The 15564-nt window shown below is 41.1% G+C and overlaps 4 protein-coding genes across 5 annotated transcripts in view; 1 reads left to right on the top strand and 3 right to left on the bottom strand.

Moving 5' to 3' along the window:
- The first annotated feature begins 348 nt into the window (after nt 1-348).
- uqcrb (ubiquinol-cytochrome c reductase binding protein) lies at nt 349-2166 on the top strand. Its single transcript, XM_085791611.1, has 4 exons — nt 349-431; nt 1469-1537; nt 1684-1850; nt 1979-2166. The coding sequence occupies exons 1-4, from the start codon at nt 359-361 to the stop codon at nt 2054-2056; spliced, it is 387 nt and encodes a 128-aa protein (XP_085647737.1). The 5' UTR covers nt 349-358; the 3' UTR covers nt 2057-2166.
- Nucleotides 2167-2581: 415 nt separating this feature from the next.
- On the bottom strand, nt 2582-5276 carry lrrc14b (leucine rich repeat containing 14B). Its single transcript, XM_085791602.1, has 3 exons — nt 4831-5276; nt 3991-4619; nt 2582-3515 (listed from the first exon to the last, which is right to left on the bottom strand). The coding sequence occupies exons 1-3, from the start codon at nt 5104-5106 to the stop codon at nt 2837-2839; spliced, it is 1584 nt and encodes a 527-aa protein (XP_085647728.1). The 5' UTR covers nt 5107-5276; the 3' UTR covers nt 2582-2836.
- A 316-nt stretch (nt 5277-5592) lies between these two features.
- Nucleotides 5593-13259, bottom strand: LOC146978731 (protein naked cuticle homolog 2). 2 transcript variants are annotated; one of them, XM_085791608.1, is made up of 9 exons: nt 13068-13259; nt 12915-12941; nt 12748-12827; nt 8595-8649; nt 8125-8216; nt 7808-7903; nt 7327-7462; nt 7048-7185; nt 5593-6940 (listed from the first exon to the last, which is right to left on the bottom strand). In XM_085791608.1, exons 1-9 carry the CDS (start codon nt 13090-13092, stop codon nt 6528-6530), a joined length of 1062 nt encoding a protein of 353 aa, XP_085647734.1. In that variant the 5' UTR covers nt 13093-13259; the 3' UTR covers nt 5593-6527. The 2 variants fall into 2 exon arrangements, with proteins under 2 accessions (XP_085647734.1, XP_085647733.1); XM_085791607.1 differs by having other exon boundaries at nt 6316-6940; nt 7048-7191.
- Nucleotides 13260-14171: 912 nt separating this feature from the next.
- The window catches only part of gatad1 (GATA zinc finger domain containing 1), a 2251-nt gene continuing 858 nt past the window's right edge, over nt 14172-15564 (bottom strand). Inside the window, exons 2-5 of the mRNA XM_085790394.1 lie at nt 15175-15297; nt 15013-15072; nt 14685-14868; nt 14172-14593 (exon numbers count right to left, since the gene is read on the bottom strand). Coding sequence (XP_085646520.1) covers nt 14403-14593; nt 14685-14868; nt 15013-15072; nt 15175-15297 — 558 coding nt within the window. The 3' untranslated portion in view covers nt 14172-14402. The remainder of the gene's footprint in view (nt 14594-14684; nt 14869-15012; nt 15073-15174; nt 15298-15564) is intronic.

The following is a 15564-nucleotide window of genomic DNA, read 5'->3' as shown; positions in this document are numbered from 1 at the left end:
CAAAGTAGTCACATCCAGACAACACTAGACTAGGTCCAGTCCTAAAACCACCATCCTCACACATAAGAGTATCTCAGACAACCTGTTTTTACTATGCCAAATTTTCTTAGACTTCCTCTTTACTTCAGACCTTCAGTCTTTTTTCTTTTTGATGAACATGGCTATGATCACTCAATCCTCATGAAATCACGGTCCTGCTCAGAGAAGCTGGTTGTTTTCTGTATTTTTTTTTCTTCCTCTGTTATTTAATTGGCTTGTCGTTTCGCATAACAGATTCACACAATAGGTTTTTAATAATATGTCAGTGCCTTTTCATATTATACAAGGTATATGATAAACACAACATTGCGCAATAGCTATGACCTCAGTACTCCTTACCCACAAGGCACCGCGGTCGTTCTCAGTCGCAAAGATGGCGTCGAGGGCACCAGGTAAATTAAAAACGCTCCGTTTTAATATTTCCCATTTTTAATGAACTCTTTAGATATTGTGTTGTACATATGTAGCGTGATTCGCGTTATACAGTATCACGTAACGCAGCGTAATGGTTGATTTGCCTGGAAGAAAACGTCTTTCGGCGCGTGTGACTTGTGTTTGTCCTCTAGTGTCCCCGTGCTAACTGATGCTAACTGTTAGCTTTAGCTCAGCGTTAGCGCCACTTGTTCCTGTTCATAGTGAATTAATCAGTGTTTAATCAATGTTTAACTTTGTTACAACCACACACGCCGTATCTTGTCCATGTCAGTGAAGTAACGTTTTCTAATCGACTGTATTTATTGACTTGTATGCTGTATCTGTCCTCGACTGTCTTCTAGCATTAGCCTCTTACTGGTACAGTCAGTGTTGCCTTATTCCAACGCAGATGAAAATATTCACAATATGATGATCGGGTTATCTACAGTAACCTCTGCCATGTCTATGTAAGATATCGTGACCAGAGAGTGATAAATGATGGACTGTTTCATAATGACACTTTGCACCACCCGAGGCTCTGAACGTGACAGATTTCCCAGTTGTAGGCTAGTGTTTAAGTTTCCGGGTATTACATGTAAATGCTGCTGGGAAAGAAGTATTCAGATCATGCACTTCAGTATAAGTAGTTATAATTCAATAATTTCAACAATAAACTGCACTTCAGTTAAACTCTCTGCATGTTGTCCCACACTACTGTCATGTTATTATCTATTACTGATGTATTGGTGTGTTTTAGCTGCTTGAGATAAAGCTGGTAGAGCTATTTCAGTATAGTACTTGAGTAAATATGTGTACCTGTAGTTGCTTTCAATCACTGAAAAGATGTGAGTCATCTGCAAGGTTAATGGACAACTAAATTTACATTGTTGTCCAGTAGTTGGAGCCATACTCCTTCCTTCTGATACCTGCTAACTTCAACATTGTCTTGAACAGAAAACCAGGCTGTTCTGCCTTGCTGATCCTGTCTGTATCTGTGTCTTTGTTGTGTCCACAGTAGCAACGGGCCGGCTAATGGTTGGATTCCGCAAATGGTATTACAACATGTGTGGCTTCAATAAGCTCGGTAAGGCCAAAGGACAGTGTGGGTCAAAGCACGGCTATATGTTTACCAGTTTTAAGGCTATACTCCTTTACAAGAGAAGCTGTACATGATTGTCTTGGGTCATTGTGCCATTGATTTCATTTCTTTCTTTTTTTTTCCTGTGTCAGGGTTAATGCGTGATGACACAATCCATGAGGATACAGATGTGAAGGAAGCCCTAAGGAGGCTCCCAGAGCCAATGTACAACGACAGGATGTTCAGGATCAAGAGAGCCCTGGACCTGTCCATGAAGCAGCAGATCCTCCCTAAAGACCAGTGGACAAAATACGAAGAGGTAGATTGAACAAATTTTAAATAGTTTTTTGTTCATGGTGGAGACAGGAAAAAGGAGCAATAACATACATTTTTCATTTGGATCTTCAATGTCTCCCTCTCTAAACTCACCAAATGTTTTCCCTTTAGGATGCCAGCTATCTCTCACCATATCTGAATGAGGTGATCCGTGAGAGGAAAGAAAAAGAGGAGTGGACGAAGAAATAGACGGTTCCCGGTTCAGAGCTATTAATCCTAGCCTTCAGTCAATGCATGGTTGTCCCCTGGTGTAGTATTTAAAAATGAGATGTAACCTATATAAGACAGTGCTCAATAAAGACACGTACATTTTGGAAGATTTGCAAGTATAATTTCTGTGTAATGACAAAATGTGTAAAGATCTGATTTTACTGGTATGATAAACAATTGCTGCACATCTAGTAATATGGGATCAGCCCCATGTTGCTATAAATATGTGATGTTATACCTTTACAAATCCATTTATATACAATTTTAAACCAAAATGTATAGACATAAAAACATGTACAATAAGTATGCAGAGGCTATAGTCCTCGTGTGCTCTTTGCTGCATGTCATTCCCCCTCTCTCTGCCACCCAATTTCCTGTCTATCTCTACTGTCCTGTCAATTAAAGGCAAAAAGCCCAAAAAATACTTTAAAAAAACGACAACAAAACATGTACAATAGATACAGGTAACAAAATATCAAACTTCAAGTATCTACCATAACCACTGCAGGAGCTACATCTATTTGCACTGCACAGCTGTATATACGATTTATACACACAGTTGGGAAGAAAATAATGATCCTCTGTTGGGATACGTTATGCACAGGAAATACATTTTTAGTCAAACAAATTCCAGCTCTCTGGATTTATTTTCACAGTGTTTGCTTTCAATGATGACTCGCTAGCAACCTGTACTAGCAGTGTAACTAAATTAAATAATGACTGTTGTCTGTCAGCCCATTCATTTCACAGGCAGCCATGTTAATTATGGCCCTGTGCCCCTGATCTCCTGTTGTCCACATCAGTTATGGTATCTATGAAGTTTCCAAGGACATTGTTGAAAGACTTCAACATAGTTATCCCCAGCTCATTGCTGGTTTCATTAATGTCTGCATCGTAGGCGCCCATGAGTGGGGTGCACACCTCCACACTTCCCCTACCAGCTCCTTCCAGGATGCCAACCAGCTGGCCTCTGACCTGCTGAAACAAATCTTTGTTGTATTGCAGTAAGACTGAATCATCAAGAGGATACGTAATATCCTCAGAGTAACACTCGCGGGGAACTGGTACCTCTATGTACCGTAACTTAGGAAAACCTGCAGATAACATGGAGAATAACCTTCGTAGGGCTGCAGAGGTCAGAGGGTTTCCCAGGAACTTCAGCTCCTCCAGCACCTGACAACAAGTCAGAGCGTTGGTGAGGGCGTCCATGGACTCGTCACTAATATTACATTCTTCAATGGTCAAGCTGGCCAGAGTGGCCGAGCAGCGGCTGAGCAGTTTGTGGAAATAGGTGGAGTGAGAAGGGAAGATGTCGTGTCCACTGATGTCCAGGCGGACCAGGACCTCACTGTGGAGACTGTTGGCCAGGTAGGTCATGTCCACACGGTTTAAGGAGCAGTTGGCCAACTCCAAGCACTGCAGGGGAGTGTTGAGAGGACTGAATGGAGAAAAGAGTGAAGGGAAATTAGCTGGTGTGGAATAAATGGTCAGTGGTCATCAAATGGTCATCTGATGAGCATTCTGTTACATCCCCACATTTATTTGTCTCACAACATTTAGACTATTACCTATGTACTTTATGTGCCGGACTGTTATCAACATCTCTGGTGTTGTGGATTTACGCTCCTGCTCCATTTTCCATTTGAAGTATATGTGGCTTGCAGCTGTCTGTCCTCAGCTGGGCGTCATGTCAACAATTTTAACAGCAAAATAGCTCCAACTCTTTGACAAGGTCCTTGGGTCTGTAATGTACTGTGTCACTGATTAAAGGTGATTATTATCCGCTATATAAAAGCTCCTGATACTGTAATGTGCATGTAAGAAGGACATCGGAGCCATCTGTCATTAGCATCCATCACCTCATTCACATGAATATGCACACAAACAAGGACACTGTTTTTGTAATTACTCACTAGAGCAGTCTGCGCAGGTGTCCAGTGAGAGTGGAGAACCCCACATAGAGCTCAGTCAGGCCGCCCAGCTGGGCCAGCAGGTTGCCAATGGTGGCCAGCAGATCATCATCATCAGAACCCAACCTCCTGATGTCCAACGCCCCGGCCGGCAGGGTCAGAGACTGTAATTTAGGGAACTCCACCCTGGACAACAGGACCTCCAGGTGTGGGGCCTCCAGAGGAACATTGTGGACCACCTCCAGTTTTGCGATGGACTCAGGTTCTGCAAGTCGAATAATGTAGAACAGCTGCTTTAGAGCGAGGGAATCGGCCCGAAAACCAACAAAGCGAAGCTTCAGTGGGCAGTAGCGGACGAGGAGGAGGGCCTGAGCCACCAGCTCATAGTTGCGGCCTGTGACAAAGCCATTCAGGCGCACATCGATGGATGTCTCGAAGGCGGACCGGGACACATCGCTGGCTTGCATGGCAACCATGGTCTCATAGCACATCTGGGTCAGGAGCTGGGTTCTTGCCCATCGACCCAGGGTGGCCCGGCAGGGGCAGTCCTGGTGCTCGACGTCTTTCAGAGAAGTAAAGTCAGCCACATGGAGGCACTTGGCATACGTTTTTGGAGGAGACAGCACATAATCCTTCAGAAAATGAGAAAATTGTGGTAAAATATTTTGAATTATAAGCCACTGGCAATGGCAAGTCACCCAAGGGTGTTCGAACCAACTGACTTACAGATGAAATAGATTAAAGAATAGATTCAATTAAATGTCAAAAACATGAATGGCTATTGTGTACTTGACATGAATGTGATCAGGAGAACTCATATCACACTCAACAACATGTAGGTACCTTTAAGCCAGTCACTATCGCCTCCAGACAAAGCCGGCAGGTGCGTGAGGTGAAGTCCATCTGACAGTCCACTGTCTTTCCCAGAAGCCTTTGAAGGTTGAGCTCGGGAAGAGGCCATGTTTGGACCAGAACACGCAGTAATGCAGCCTGTTCGTGAAGGTAGCAGGCCTTGAAGAGAAGTGGGTAGAGATTAAAAGACACACAGTTGAGGTTCTCCAGAGCGGTGGGACCGGTCTGCACGAAGCCCTCGGCAGCAAGGAATCGCAGAGACTTCATGCTTCCAGGTTTATCTTGCTGCTTGCATCAACAGATCTAAGCTTCTTTATAGGAGCTGCTATCAAACAGCTCTGTGCGTCAGTGCTTTGCCTCCTCTGTCTGCTGTGTTGTTGTTGTTCTCTGTGTCTGTCTGGGTGTCGTGCGTTTCTCTGGGTGTGTCACAGTTCTTGCTGTGGTGAGGCAGGCTGCGTTGCATGAGGGTCTCGTGGTAGGTAATAGGGGCAAGGTTATTTATAGAAACAGCTGTCTCGCGTCCTTCGTCGGGGCATGGTGTCTATTTGCAAGTTTTGCCAGGCAGATAAGTAGGAAAAGGATTTGAATGCCGCTGGGAAACCTGTCGCTGATCACAACACCTCCTTGTGAACCTGAGACTAGATATAACAGCTAGAAAGAAACAAATACACTGAGGATGGATATAGAACAACAACACAGGAACAATCCTACTTGGAAGACAAAGATATTAGACTTGTTTTGTTGTGAAATGCATCAATTTACTTGTTAATATATCACATTTTTGTCCAGACTGCTTTATATAAATAGCTTTTACCATCCTAAAAATCAAACATGCCATGTGCTTGCAATGCATTATGGTCTACTGAGGCTTCTATCTGCGGAGACATGAGCATTATGTCTCTTTCATTGCAGATGTAAGGTTATGGTAATGTTTAAAAAAAAAAAAATGTTTACTGTAGTTTGCGACACCTGAAATATGTCCTGCTATTAATGTCTTATAATAGAAAAATACAATTACAATCAAAACATTGTGTCCAGACGTCTAGTCAGACACTATAAATATTTGTTTTTCTGTTCAAGGGAAGCTTATCTCCCCTGGATATATTGCTTATCTTGAGCAACAAATATCACAGGTAACAAATAATGGACTGAATACGGTATGTCAACTACAAAACTATTCATTGTCAATAAATATTTGGTTAGAAAGCAAATGTGTTAGGACAAACAGATTAAACACATTTCCATGATAGAAAAAAACGGTGTATTCATTTGCATATTATGTTAATATCTTCAAATAGAAAAGACACAGTGTATGTTGTTCATGTAATACTGTGTGGAGTTCAAAATCAGACACCAACAACACATCATAGTGCACTTTTCAATTGTGTAGCTTAAGTGGTAATCTACCTGAGGGGAAGCAGTTGATCTAAAATGCTGTAAAAGGTGTCCTTCAGACAACAATGAACCGACCTTCCAGGATGTAGTGGAGCGTAATCTTAAGTTTCAGGACATTGTTTGCATTAGATAACAGTGTCTTAGCTTGTAAGAGGGTGATTCAAGGACCTGTTGAGTCGCATTTTACCTCCAAAACCACCCATATATTAGTCCATGTGACCACATCCTCCCTTCTCACCTCTTGTGAGGAGCTTGGATCCAGTTCATACAGTATATGTTTCAAATACAGAACATTAAGAAGGGTGGTAGTGGTGATGGTGGTGATGATGGTGCTCATGGTGGTGGTGATGCTCATGTCTCTGGACCAGAGCGGCCCCACAGGAGGGCTGACGTTTATTCACAGTCTCCCTGTCCCCCGCTGGCTGCACCTGGTGGCCAGGGTGTCTAAACGGCGTGGAGACGTCTTGCGCCCTGGAGCGAAGCCTCTTGCTGTGGGTTCGGTGGAGGACGCTCTGTGCTGGAGAGTGAGGCTGGGTGGGATGGCCGTGCAACCTGCAGGGCTTTCCCTCTCCTCTGTTCCTGTCCTTCCCCATTGACATCCGCTTACTTCTAGGAGACTCCACGGAGATGCAGTTCTCTCTTCTGACCACACTGTGGTGCTGAAGAGCAACGTGAGCTTGACGTGTCGGCTCCTGACAGGATGACTCTGGAAAAAAGAGGAAACAACACTTATACTTACAAGTTAGAAAACGCACCATTTGATGAAGTGAGATGTTTACATGTATCATAACAATAAAGGAGCAGTTTCTATACCTGTGTTGTCAAATTTTGAGGTGTAGTTTTCAATACCAGCCAAATCCAGGTAGTGGTTTCTGCGCTCTATGTTTTCATCCACACAGTAGACTTTCCTTACTGGGCTTCCCACCTCCTGAGATACACTCTGCTCCTTCTCTGTGGCTGGTTATAAATGAGAGAGGGACAAAATCATCAAATGATGACTTGTAGTCCTGATGTCTTGGTCCCACTACTTAAAACCAGGTAAGAGTCTTTGCACAGTAATAACTAAAGCTGTAATTAAAAAAAACATTTTACCTGTTGTTGAGATCTTGTCTGGGCAAACTGAAGGAGTTACAGCTAGCTTGATCTTCAGAAGTGTGTTATCACCACAAGGTTTCTTGACTGATGCTTCGAGAACCTCGTACATGGACTGTATCAGACTTGACATATCCTGCAGAACACAATTTCAATTTCAATTTCAATGTCAAAAGACTTTATTCATCCCCAGGGGGTGATTCAAAGCACAAAGGCTGCAGCATCAATATCAAGACATGTAGAATGAATAATGATGATGATGATGATCAGTGCAACCATAAGACATATTACACTGTATATTATACAGTGCAAGGACATGCATTTTATATGCAAATGTGCAAATGGAAAAGTTAATAAATTAAAAAACACATATGTTGTGATACAGTGGAACGAATGAGAGAGTGTGGCAAATAGCACACATACATACTGTGTACAAAAATGCTTTCAGTTTGTATTATAACAAAGAATAAAGGATAGCTACCTCCTTTGTGACCTTTCCGCTGTTGTCAAAGTTGTACAGGGTGAAGACCCACTCCTGCTGAGAGTCCTCCTCAAGCACCAATTCACACTGTGTGTCCTGCACGAATTGTCACAATAACAGGCTTAGTGCAACAGCGATGGGATGTAGAGGAATAGTTTGAAATCTCCAGCGCTCTAATTCACAGGAATTCTCAAACGCCCACACAAAAACAAACAACTTAAAATGATTAGAACGGCAAATATGCAGACATGCACGATCACAGCCATCACGCTTCACCTACAATCTGTTAACAGAGGCACGATGATGAAAACACTCACACCAGCATGGCCTTTCTTCTTCTTTGCCCGTTTATTAACATGGAGGTGGATGCTTTTGTCCCTGTCAGCCGTCGTCTTCGGTGTCAAAACCACTAAACAATGAAAAAACAGAAAGAAATAAACAGTAAATAACAATAATGAGCATCCCCCAAGTCTGAGGGTCGCTACAGTCACTTTTGTGTTCACATGCTGTGTCATCCTAGCTCTGTTTTCAATGAATGTTTGGCAGCAGAGAGGAAACTTAAAGTTAACTAAAAGCTGTACATCCAAAGGTCTGGGCTTTCCCACCCAAATAGAAAACAGATGTGTTTCATTTCATAATTTCTTTTTTTTCCCCCTGGGGAGTCGAATGGATATGACATTTTAAAGCTCATGCATTAAACCTGGTAATGCACTAAATCTATACAACAAGAATGAAGGCCTCTGTAATGCATAGAAAGCGTACGTGATGCGTGTGATACCGTACTCACCCTTGAGGTTGCAGTTGTGGTCGGATTTGTTTTCCCTCAATTCTACGTACAAGTTCTGTGAGAAAAGGTTGTAAATCAACAGAGAACACACATGTTAGGAGAGGCGGAGGGAAAGAGTCGGAGAGGAAGCAATTATGTGATTTTCATGTCCCACGAGTGCCTGGATGGATCTCCAGATGTGAGAAAAGCTGAACAATGCCTGAACATCTGTGGCATTCATGTAAGTCTTTCTAGGAACTTGTAACAGACACGACTTCAGCAAAAAAATATATCACATCAGACTACAGAATATCAGATGAAGCAGTGACATACATCTTTCTGATGACACATGTTCACACAGATGCAAGTAAATGTGAAAGAGGAGCTGTTGATGTCTTTTCCTTTCCTTCTATGTAAAACCAGTATGTATATAGACAAAGCGATGTCTCAGATCTTTAATAAGACAGACAACTGTAAGACAATGACAAGGAGCATAACCAAGCAAAACTGTAAAATTCAAAGATGCAGGACATAATTTGGCCAATCATCCCTCTCAGTGCAAGGTACACACACACCTATGGAATTCTTTACCATCGGAAATTAAATCCCAAACAGAACTAAAGAGGTTTAGTGTTAAAGTTAAACATTGGCTCAGAAATGTGAACATTAACTTCTCTCAAGTCATTGTCAATACAGCACTTAACTAATGTTTAATGCTAGATCTAACTTTGTGTTTATTTATTCATGGTCCCTATTCACTGTATTATCCACTGTATTTGTATCATTGCATTTATTGTATTCAGTATATTTTATCCTATTCTAAAGCCTGACCAGGGACAAAGACTGCAAATTAGCTGAAGCTAGACGTCTTGTATGCATCGCATTTTCCATTTTTTGTGGCAATGTTGTATGTATCGTCACTGTTAAATAAACACTAAAATAAAATAAAACAGCAGCACCAAACACAATGTATAGGTCTGTTTGCTGTAAATTTTGAACTTAACAACTTTAGAAAACTATACTCTATAACAAATTAATCTATTTCTATGACATCTATTCACATTTTGTATCTTTTTTTTTGCACATTTGAGATGAACAGGAAACAAGAAGATATTTCTTCTCTGATCAACGCAATGCATCGCGGTGATGTTGAAGCAGATGCAGATGGGCAACAAAAGACATGATAAGACGACTGCACACACACACACACACAGACCCACACAAACACACACACTGCAAGTGATCTCTCTCCACACCCTCTTTTCTCCATGCCTGCCATGCTCGACCTGCTGTGACGCTTTGATCCTGGGTGTGATTTCAGTGGAATAAGGTGGGAGGTGGAGGAGCATGTGATGATGCAGGTAGCAGGAAGGTTTCCTGTCGTCTTCTCTTTTGTACACCCTCATTACACAACATCCACTAATGCACCATCATAGTGCTGGTAGAATGGCAGCTGCCTTTGTCTCAGTAAGAGCGTGTGACAGTATTTTGTAGAGGTTTCACAGTGAGGGAGGACAGACATGGAAAATGGAGAGATGACACTCTGGTTACTTCTGCACTGGGTCTCATAGCTAAATACCATTAAACTGCTTGAACTGTAATTTTTGTTTGCAAACATGCATGAAAACCACACCACACTTACCATGCCATACAAAAGGTCTAATAACATGTACTAACGAAGAGGTACTGATTTTCAAAATGGCTCTATATTTATTTTTTACTTGGTGAATTATGAATTAATACAAAATACATGAATACAGTGTGAGTATGGTAGTTGCAAACATTTTCCAATGGGGTATAAGTGTAAAAACACGATATGTTCATTTGTAACTAAGTTATTGAATTAATGCAGGATGTATTGATTTCTATTGTCTGCACAGACAGGAAATCGTCAAGTCAGTATGAGTTTATTTGATTAGTTAAAGCTTATTAATGGATCCCCAGTCAGTGTGTACTGGTAACATGTTGTACTGTATAGAAAAGGCCAGGACAGCGTCTATTCTCATATAAATATCAAATGTTTTATATCAGCAAAGTTGTTGTGACACATGAAAACTACACAAATTATCTGTGTTTCCAGGGAAAGATGGGTCTACCTGGACAAACCAGATTCCCTTGATTCATAATTACAGCATGCAAGGTGTATTTAAGCTCCACTTTGAACTTTCCATTAACACAGAGAGACATTGTCTTGACATTTACTTTAACTGGGCTTGAAGGGTGGATTCAGTTTCCAAACAAAAGAACAAGAGATGAACGCTCCACGTCCATGTTACCACACACACACACACACACACACACACACACACACACACACACACACACACACACACACACACACACACACACACACACACACACACACACACACACACACACACACGCACGCACACACACACACAGCAAAGCAAACAGGTTTGAAACTGTTGACACCTGATCCTGACTCACTCGTAATTGACAGTCAAATATGTAAATAGTCAGTTGTAGAGCTTTCAGTTTTACACAGCACAGTACACAGTACATATCTCCAACAATACACAACAATGTTTAATGATCAAAGTCATGAGATAGGTTTGAAAAACCTAGTATATGTAAAGTTACATTAAAGTTAAGGCTGAGAGTTAATTCTACAGGATGCAGAAGGAAATTTCATGTAACAGCAAAAAGCTGACAGGGAACAATATGTGTGTCATGTGTCATTACATTACATGAAATCATGAAACTTCTTTGCCATTTACAGTTCACAGCAGCAGTGTTATGTATGGTGTGTGTGTCACACTATATTAGCCTGGAAAATCTAATCGCAGGAAGCACCCCACTATTAACGAGCGCAGATCCCCCACCACAAAGCTTTAAACGACTTGGCAGAACTGACGTCTTTTTCCAATCTGTACGACTTTCCAGACAGTTTCTTACAGCATGGTACAGATGTGTCGTCCGTTTCTGACAATTTGTCAACCTTCAAAACAACACAACTGGCGACAACTCACAACAAATTACATAACCTCAGAATCTGCACTGAGAGATGAGATGAAACATGCTCAAGAGAAGTGAACCTGGCATGTCGGCTGCTTATGGTATTATGCTTGAAATGGATGTAAAAAGTGAATTTGCTGTGCTTACATGCAGCCCTGTGATTCTTAGAAGCACATAAAACATCTTTGATTTCCTTTCACAGCAAAATCTGGTTACACAGATCAAATCAGCGTGTTCATAGCTATTAAGAGATGGTGTGACTGTCACCAGCTTTTTACATGCACGAACCCAAACAAGCGGAACATCCACTCTGAGTTGTGAGAGTAGTTTTCAGTATCCAGGCACCAAACGTGACTGCTTCATTAAGGCTAACAGTCTGCATGTGATGCCATTTACGCAATAAGACACCCACCCCTCTACAGCTCCAAACACCCCTCCCTACATCTTTTTCCTCTCCCACCCCCCCACTGCCTCATATTCTGTCTGGCTGGTGAAGGAAAGCAGTACCAGATGTGGAGATTTTTTTTTTTTTTTTCTCAGAGAAGTCCTGTATAAAGACCTTGCTGTTCAGAGGGGGATGGCTGCGCTGCACTTCACAGACTTGGACGTCTCTTTATAGAGATGGAGGAGGAAGGGCGGAAGAATAAATATACGACTACCTCCAAACACCTTTTATGTCTCTTGGATGTGATGTGAGCAAATACTGTTTGTCCCCAGGACTGGCTTCACTGAGATGAAGCTGCTGGCGCTGCAATAAACCAGTATGACCAGGCTGCTAATGTTTGTGTTCTCTGCTTGCTGCTTGTTTTTTTTTCTGCGGTAAAGGAACAGGCCTCTGTGGGTTTAATATACAGCTCTTATATGGATGTTATGGAGGAGAAATGCATTAAAATACTAATTTGATTTTACATAATCAAAGGTCATGATAAGTCGTTCTTATTAATGCGCTACAGCCAAAATGTAGATACTGATAAATTAAGATAGAAAAACACCCAAGCAGAGTCTAACTTAAAAACCTATAAATCAAATCAAATATCAAATCTCTTGATTGTGATTATCATGTAATCGATTATCTGTTAATAAAGGACCATTGTAAATTTTAGTTTTTTAATTGCTGGGGATATACCTGAGGTGGTTGCCTTTGTCCAATCTATTATTAACAAAATAAATATAAATTGTAAATAAATATAATTTCTACCTCTGTCAGTTTGCTCTTGTGAATGTGAATCCGCTCCTGTTCCCCCTGACAGGTCTGCACACTGGAAGCTGGACTACCACCTGCAAAACACACGAGTAAAGATGTTACTGTAACACATCAACTAACACATGAATGAAGAAGTGAGTGGTTGAGTGTGGCTGTCTTACCCTCAGGGCTCTGTCTGCGTTTCAAAGCTGTCCGTATGAAAAGAGAAAAGTAAATGCGATAAGTGACAATGAGCTGCAGTTTCTTTTCTTTCTTTTCTTTTCTTTTCTTTTTTTTTTAAAACAGTCGCATTTCATGTGATGTCTCACTCTCACCAAGTTTGGACTGGAATTTGCCCATAGTCCTGCTTTTTTTCTCTGTGATCACGAAAAGTTCATGATGTCCAGTCCGTGAGGGAAAGATGAACCTGCGGATAGTGAAACATCCATTTCCCCGCTGGAGCACCAGGGAGACTCGGTGTCGCGCTCTGGGAATATCAGCGCCGAGGTGAAGCTCGGTAGTTTGGCTGGGAACATGCATCCAAGAGTAAAGAGGCAGAGCGGGAGGCTTCACCGCTGCACACTTCCTGCTTCGGTTACACTGGGTAAGACTGACCAGACCGCTGTGTTACTATAGGAGAGAGCTTCTTCTATGGTGAAAACTTAATTATTAACTGTAAAATCGATGTTGACTTTTTATCAAGCTGTACTAATATTATCATTATCATGTCATCAGAATCATTTACAGCCCTTTTTGCACTATTATATTGTTAATTAAATTAGTATCATTATGTGTAGAGTTGATGTTTTGTTCATCATTGTAAATTTTCCTGCTTGCGACTGTGCCTGTCACATTGGCTCTCACTGAAAAAGTGTTTCAAATTGAATTGACTGTAAACATAACGAGAAAATCCATTTCCTGAAGGATATGCACATGAATATTAAAAGCTGACTGTGGTGCTGAAGAAATGCTGTAGGAGCTGAAGCAACTGATGAAGCTACCTCAAAAGGCTGAATCTATAGTATATATAGTATAATGTAGATTCCTCTAACCTGAAAGATAAATGGGTTAAAAATCAGCAGAATTGTTAAAAAGGCAGAAGAAAATACTGAGACCCTTCATGCTGAAGTATGACTATTGAAAGCTGAAGTCTGCTCAAATACATTGGAGACCGACAACTGAAGAGCATTGCTGAAAAAATTATTCAGGTAACTGAAGTATCGATAATGTAACTGCAGAATATAGGTAAGAGGTTAATAACATGAAAGGGTTGAAAAATACCAAAATTGTTGCAGAAAAGAGTAAAAAACTGAACAAAACTGTTGTTAAATGTGCAAACTGAAAGTGTGGACTGGCCTAAAGGCCTTAAATATATAAGAAAGACAAACTGCATCCTGAAAGACTTTTAAATTATGAAAATACAGACAAAAAGGAAAAGTAGAAATTAGATATTTTTAGTTTATTACTAAATGCAAAAGTAATAATCCAATGCGGAAGCTTTGTAAACAACTTTGTTGAAATGTGGTTACATCTGGTTTCTTCTGTGTCAAATTCCAGCTTGTCATCACTGAGGAAACAGCTGGTTAACAACCGTTTTTTGTTCTCGTTATTTACATAAATATACAAATGTCTGTTTCAAGGTAACAGAGAAAGTTCATCTCAGAGTCCTGTTAGCTGTTGCCACCCACGGACTCTTTGATAGTGAGGGCTGGTGTGGGTCCTATGTGGGTCCAGATGTAGCCTTTTTCTGGTCGGACGGGGATGGTGGGGAACGGGGAGCTCCGCGATTTGAAATATTCAGAGGGGGCGTGGCACACAAACTCCAGGTACTCCATCTTTCTGGGGAGATCCTCCTCTGGACCTGGAACAAAAAGACAGTTCATAATGCAAGTCAACCAAATTGTTAATCAGTTATTAAATAATAATAACAATCACTAAATCTTATTACTCACCAACAATATATGTCCCGGGATCAAAATAGTCCTTTGGGCTGGCTTGGGTGGGGATTAACCACGTCAGTGCTGCACTCTTTTCACAGTACTGGTCCTGAACGAAGCCTCGAATCTGAGCGTAGTACGACTTCCCGTCCTCCTCGTCTGTTACTTTGATGACATCTCCTGTCTGAAAGTAAACGCCCTGTTGGTGCAAACAGAGAGAGTGAGGATGACTGCAATCTGATTCCTTTTAGTTCAGATGAACAGTGCAAAAAATACTACTGTATTATTTTTTGTTATTGAACAGAAACCCATGATTGGTTTCTGGTAAGAATAGATAGCATACCTTATAAAATATGGATTCTGACGTGATGATCGTTGCAACGGATTCAGGTGCCTTGATTGGCTGAGTAAAGAAACCACACACAACAGTCAGATGAATAAACTCACAGTCCAGAATAGCATGAAAATCACGAAAGTTGGCCAATCCAGTCCGTTGCTATCTTACATTTTTGAGTTTGAATATGTGTCTTCTTCCCTTTCCCTTTGTGGACACTTTCTTCTCAGATGCAGGAGCCTTGTACTTGGTACTTCGTAGTCGTGCAGACCTCCTGTGGATCTCCTGCTTGGACTAAAAGACCAAAAACAAACAAACATACATTTGATGTTTAGTTGTAGTTCAGAGTGTTTTGATTAGTTGCTTTTTAAAAAAAAAATTGTCCAAGAGAGTGGTGACTTTCCTCTGTGAACTTGCTTTGTCTCACAAACCATCCAAAAAAACAACTACGGTATGTTTAATTCTGCGATTCAAAAAGGAAACAGTCACATTTATAAAATGGTATCTATTCTTGATTGATCACTTTAAAAGTTTCATAGATTATCATCATCATTATGGTTG

Source organism: Trachurus japonicus, chromosome 11 (genome assembly GCF_045865225.1).
Source record: "Trachurus japonicus isolate A0001 chromosome 11, Traja_1.0".
Classification (NCBI taxonomy): Eukaryota; Metazoa; Chordata; class Actinopteri; order Carangiformes; family Carangidae; genus Trachurus; species Trachurus japonicus.
Note: the sequence above shows the minus strand (reverse complement) of the source record. Positions and strands in the feature narration are given on the sequence as shown.

Coding starts and splice junctions, on each gene's coding strand:
- uqcrb (XM_085791611.1), top strand. CDS start 359: ATGACCTCAGTACTCCTTACCCACAAGGCACCGCGGTCGTTCTCAGTC. Junction 1,538..1,683: donor GTGTGGCTTCAATAAGCTCG/GTAAGGCCAAAG, acceptor TTCCTGTGTCAG/GGTTAATGCGTGATGACACA. Junction 1,851..1,978: donor AGTGGACAAAATACGAAGAG/GTAGATTGAACA, acceptor TTTTCCCTTTAG/GATGCCAGCTATCTCTCACC.
- lrrc14b (XM_085791602.1), bottom strand. CDS start 5,106: ATGAAGTCTCTGCGATTCCTTGCTGCCGAGGGCTTCGTGCAGACCGGT. Junction 4,620..4,830: donor CGATAGTGACTGGCTTAAAG/GTACCTACATGT, acceptor CATTTTCTGAAG/GATTATGTGCTGTCTCCTCC. Junction 3,516..3,990: donor CACCTGCGCAGACTGCTCTA/GTGAGTAATTAC, acceptor TTCTCCATTCAG/TCCTCTCAACACTCCCCTGC.
- LOC146978731 (XM_085791607.1), bottom strand. CDS start 13,092: ATGGGCAAATTCCAGTCCAAACTTG. Junction 12,828..12,914: donor ACGCAGACAGAGCCCTGAGG/GTAAGACAGCCA, acceptor TGTGTTTTGCAG/GTGGTAGTCCAGCTTCCAGT. Junction 6,941..7,047: donor CTCAAAATTTGACAACACAG/GTATAGAAACTG, acceptor TCTTTTTTCCAG/AGTCATCCTGTCAGGAGCCG.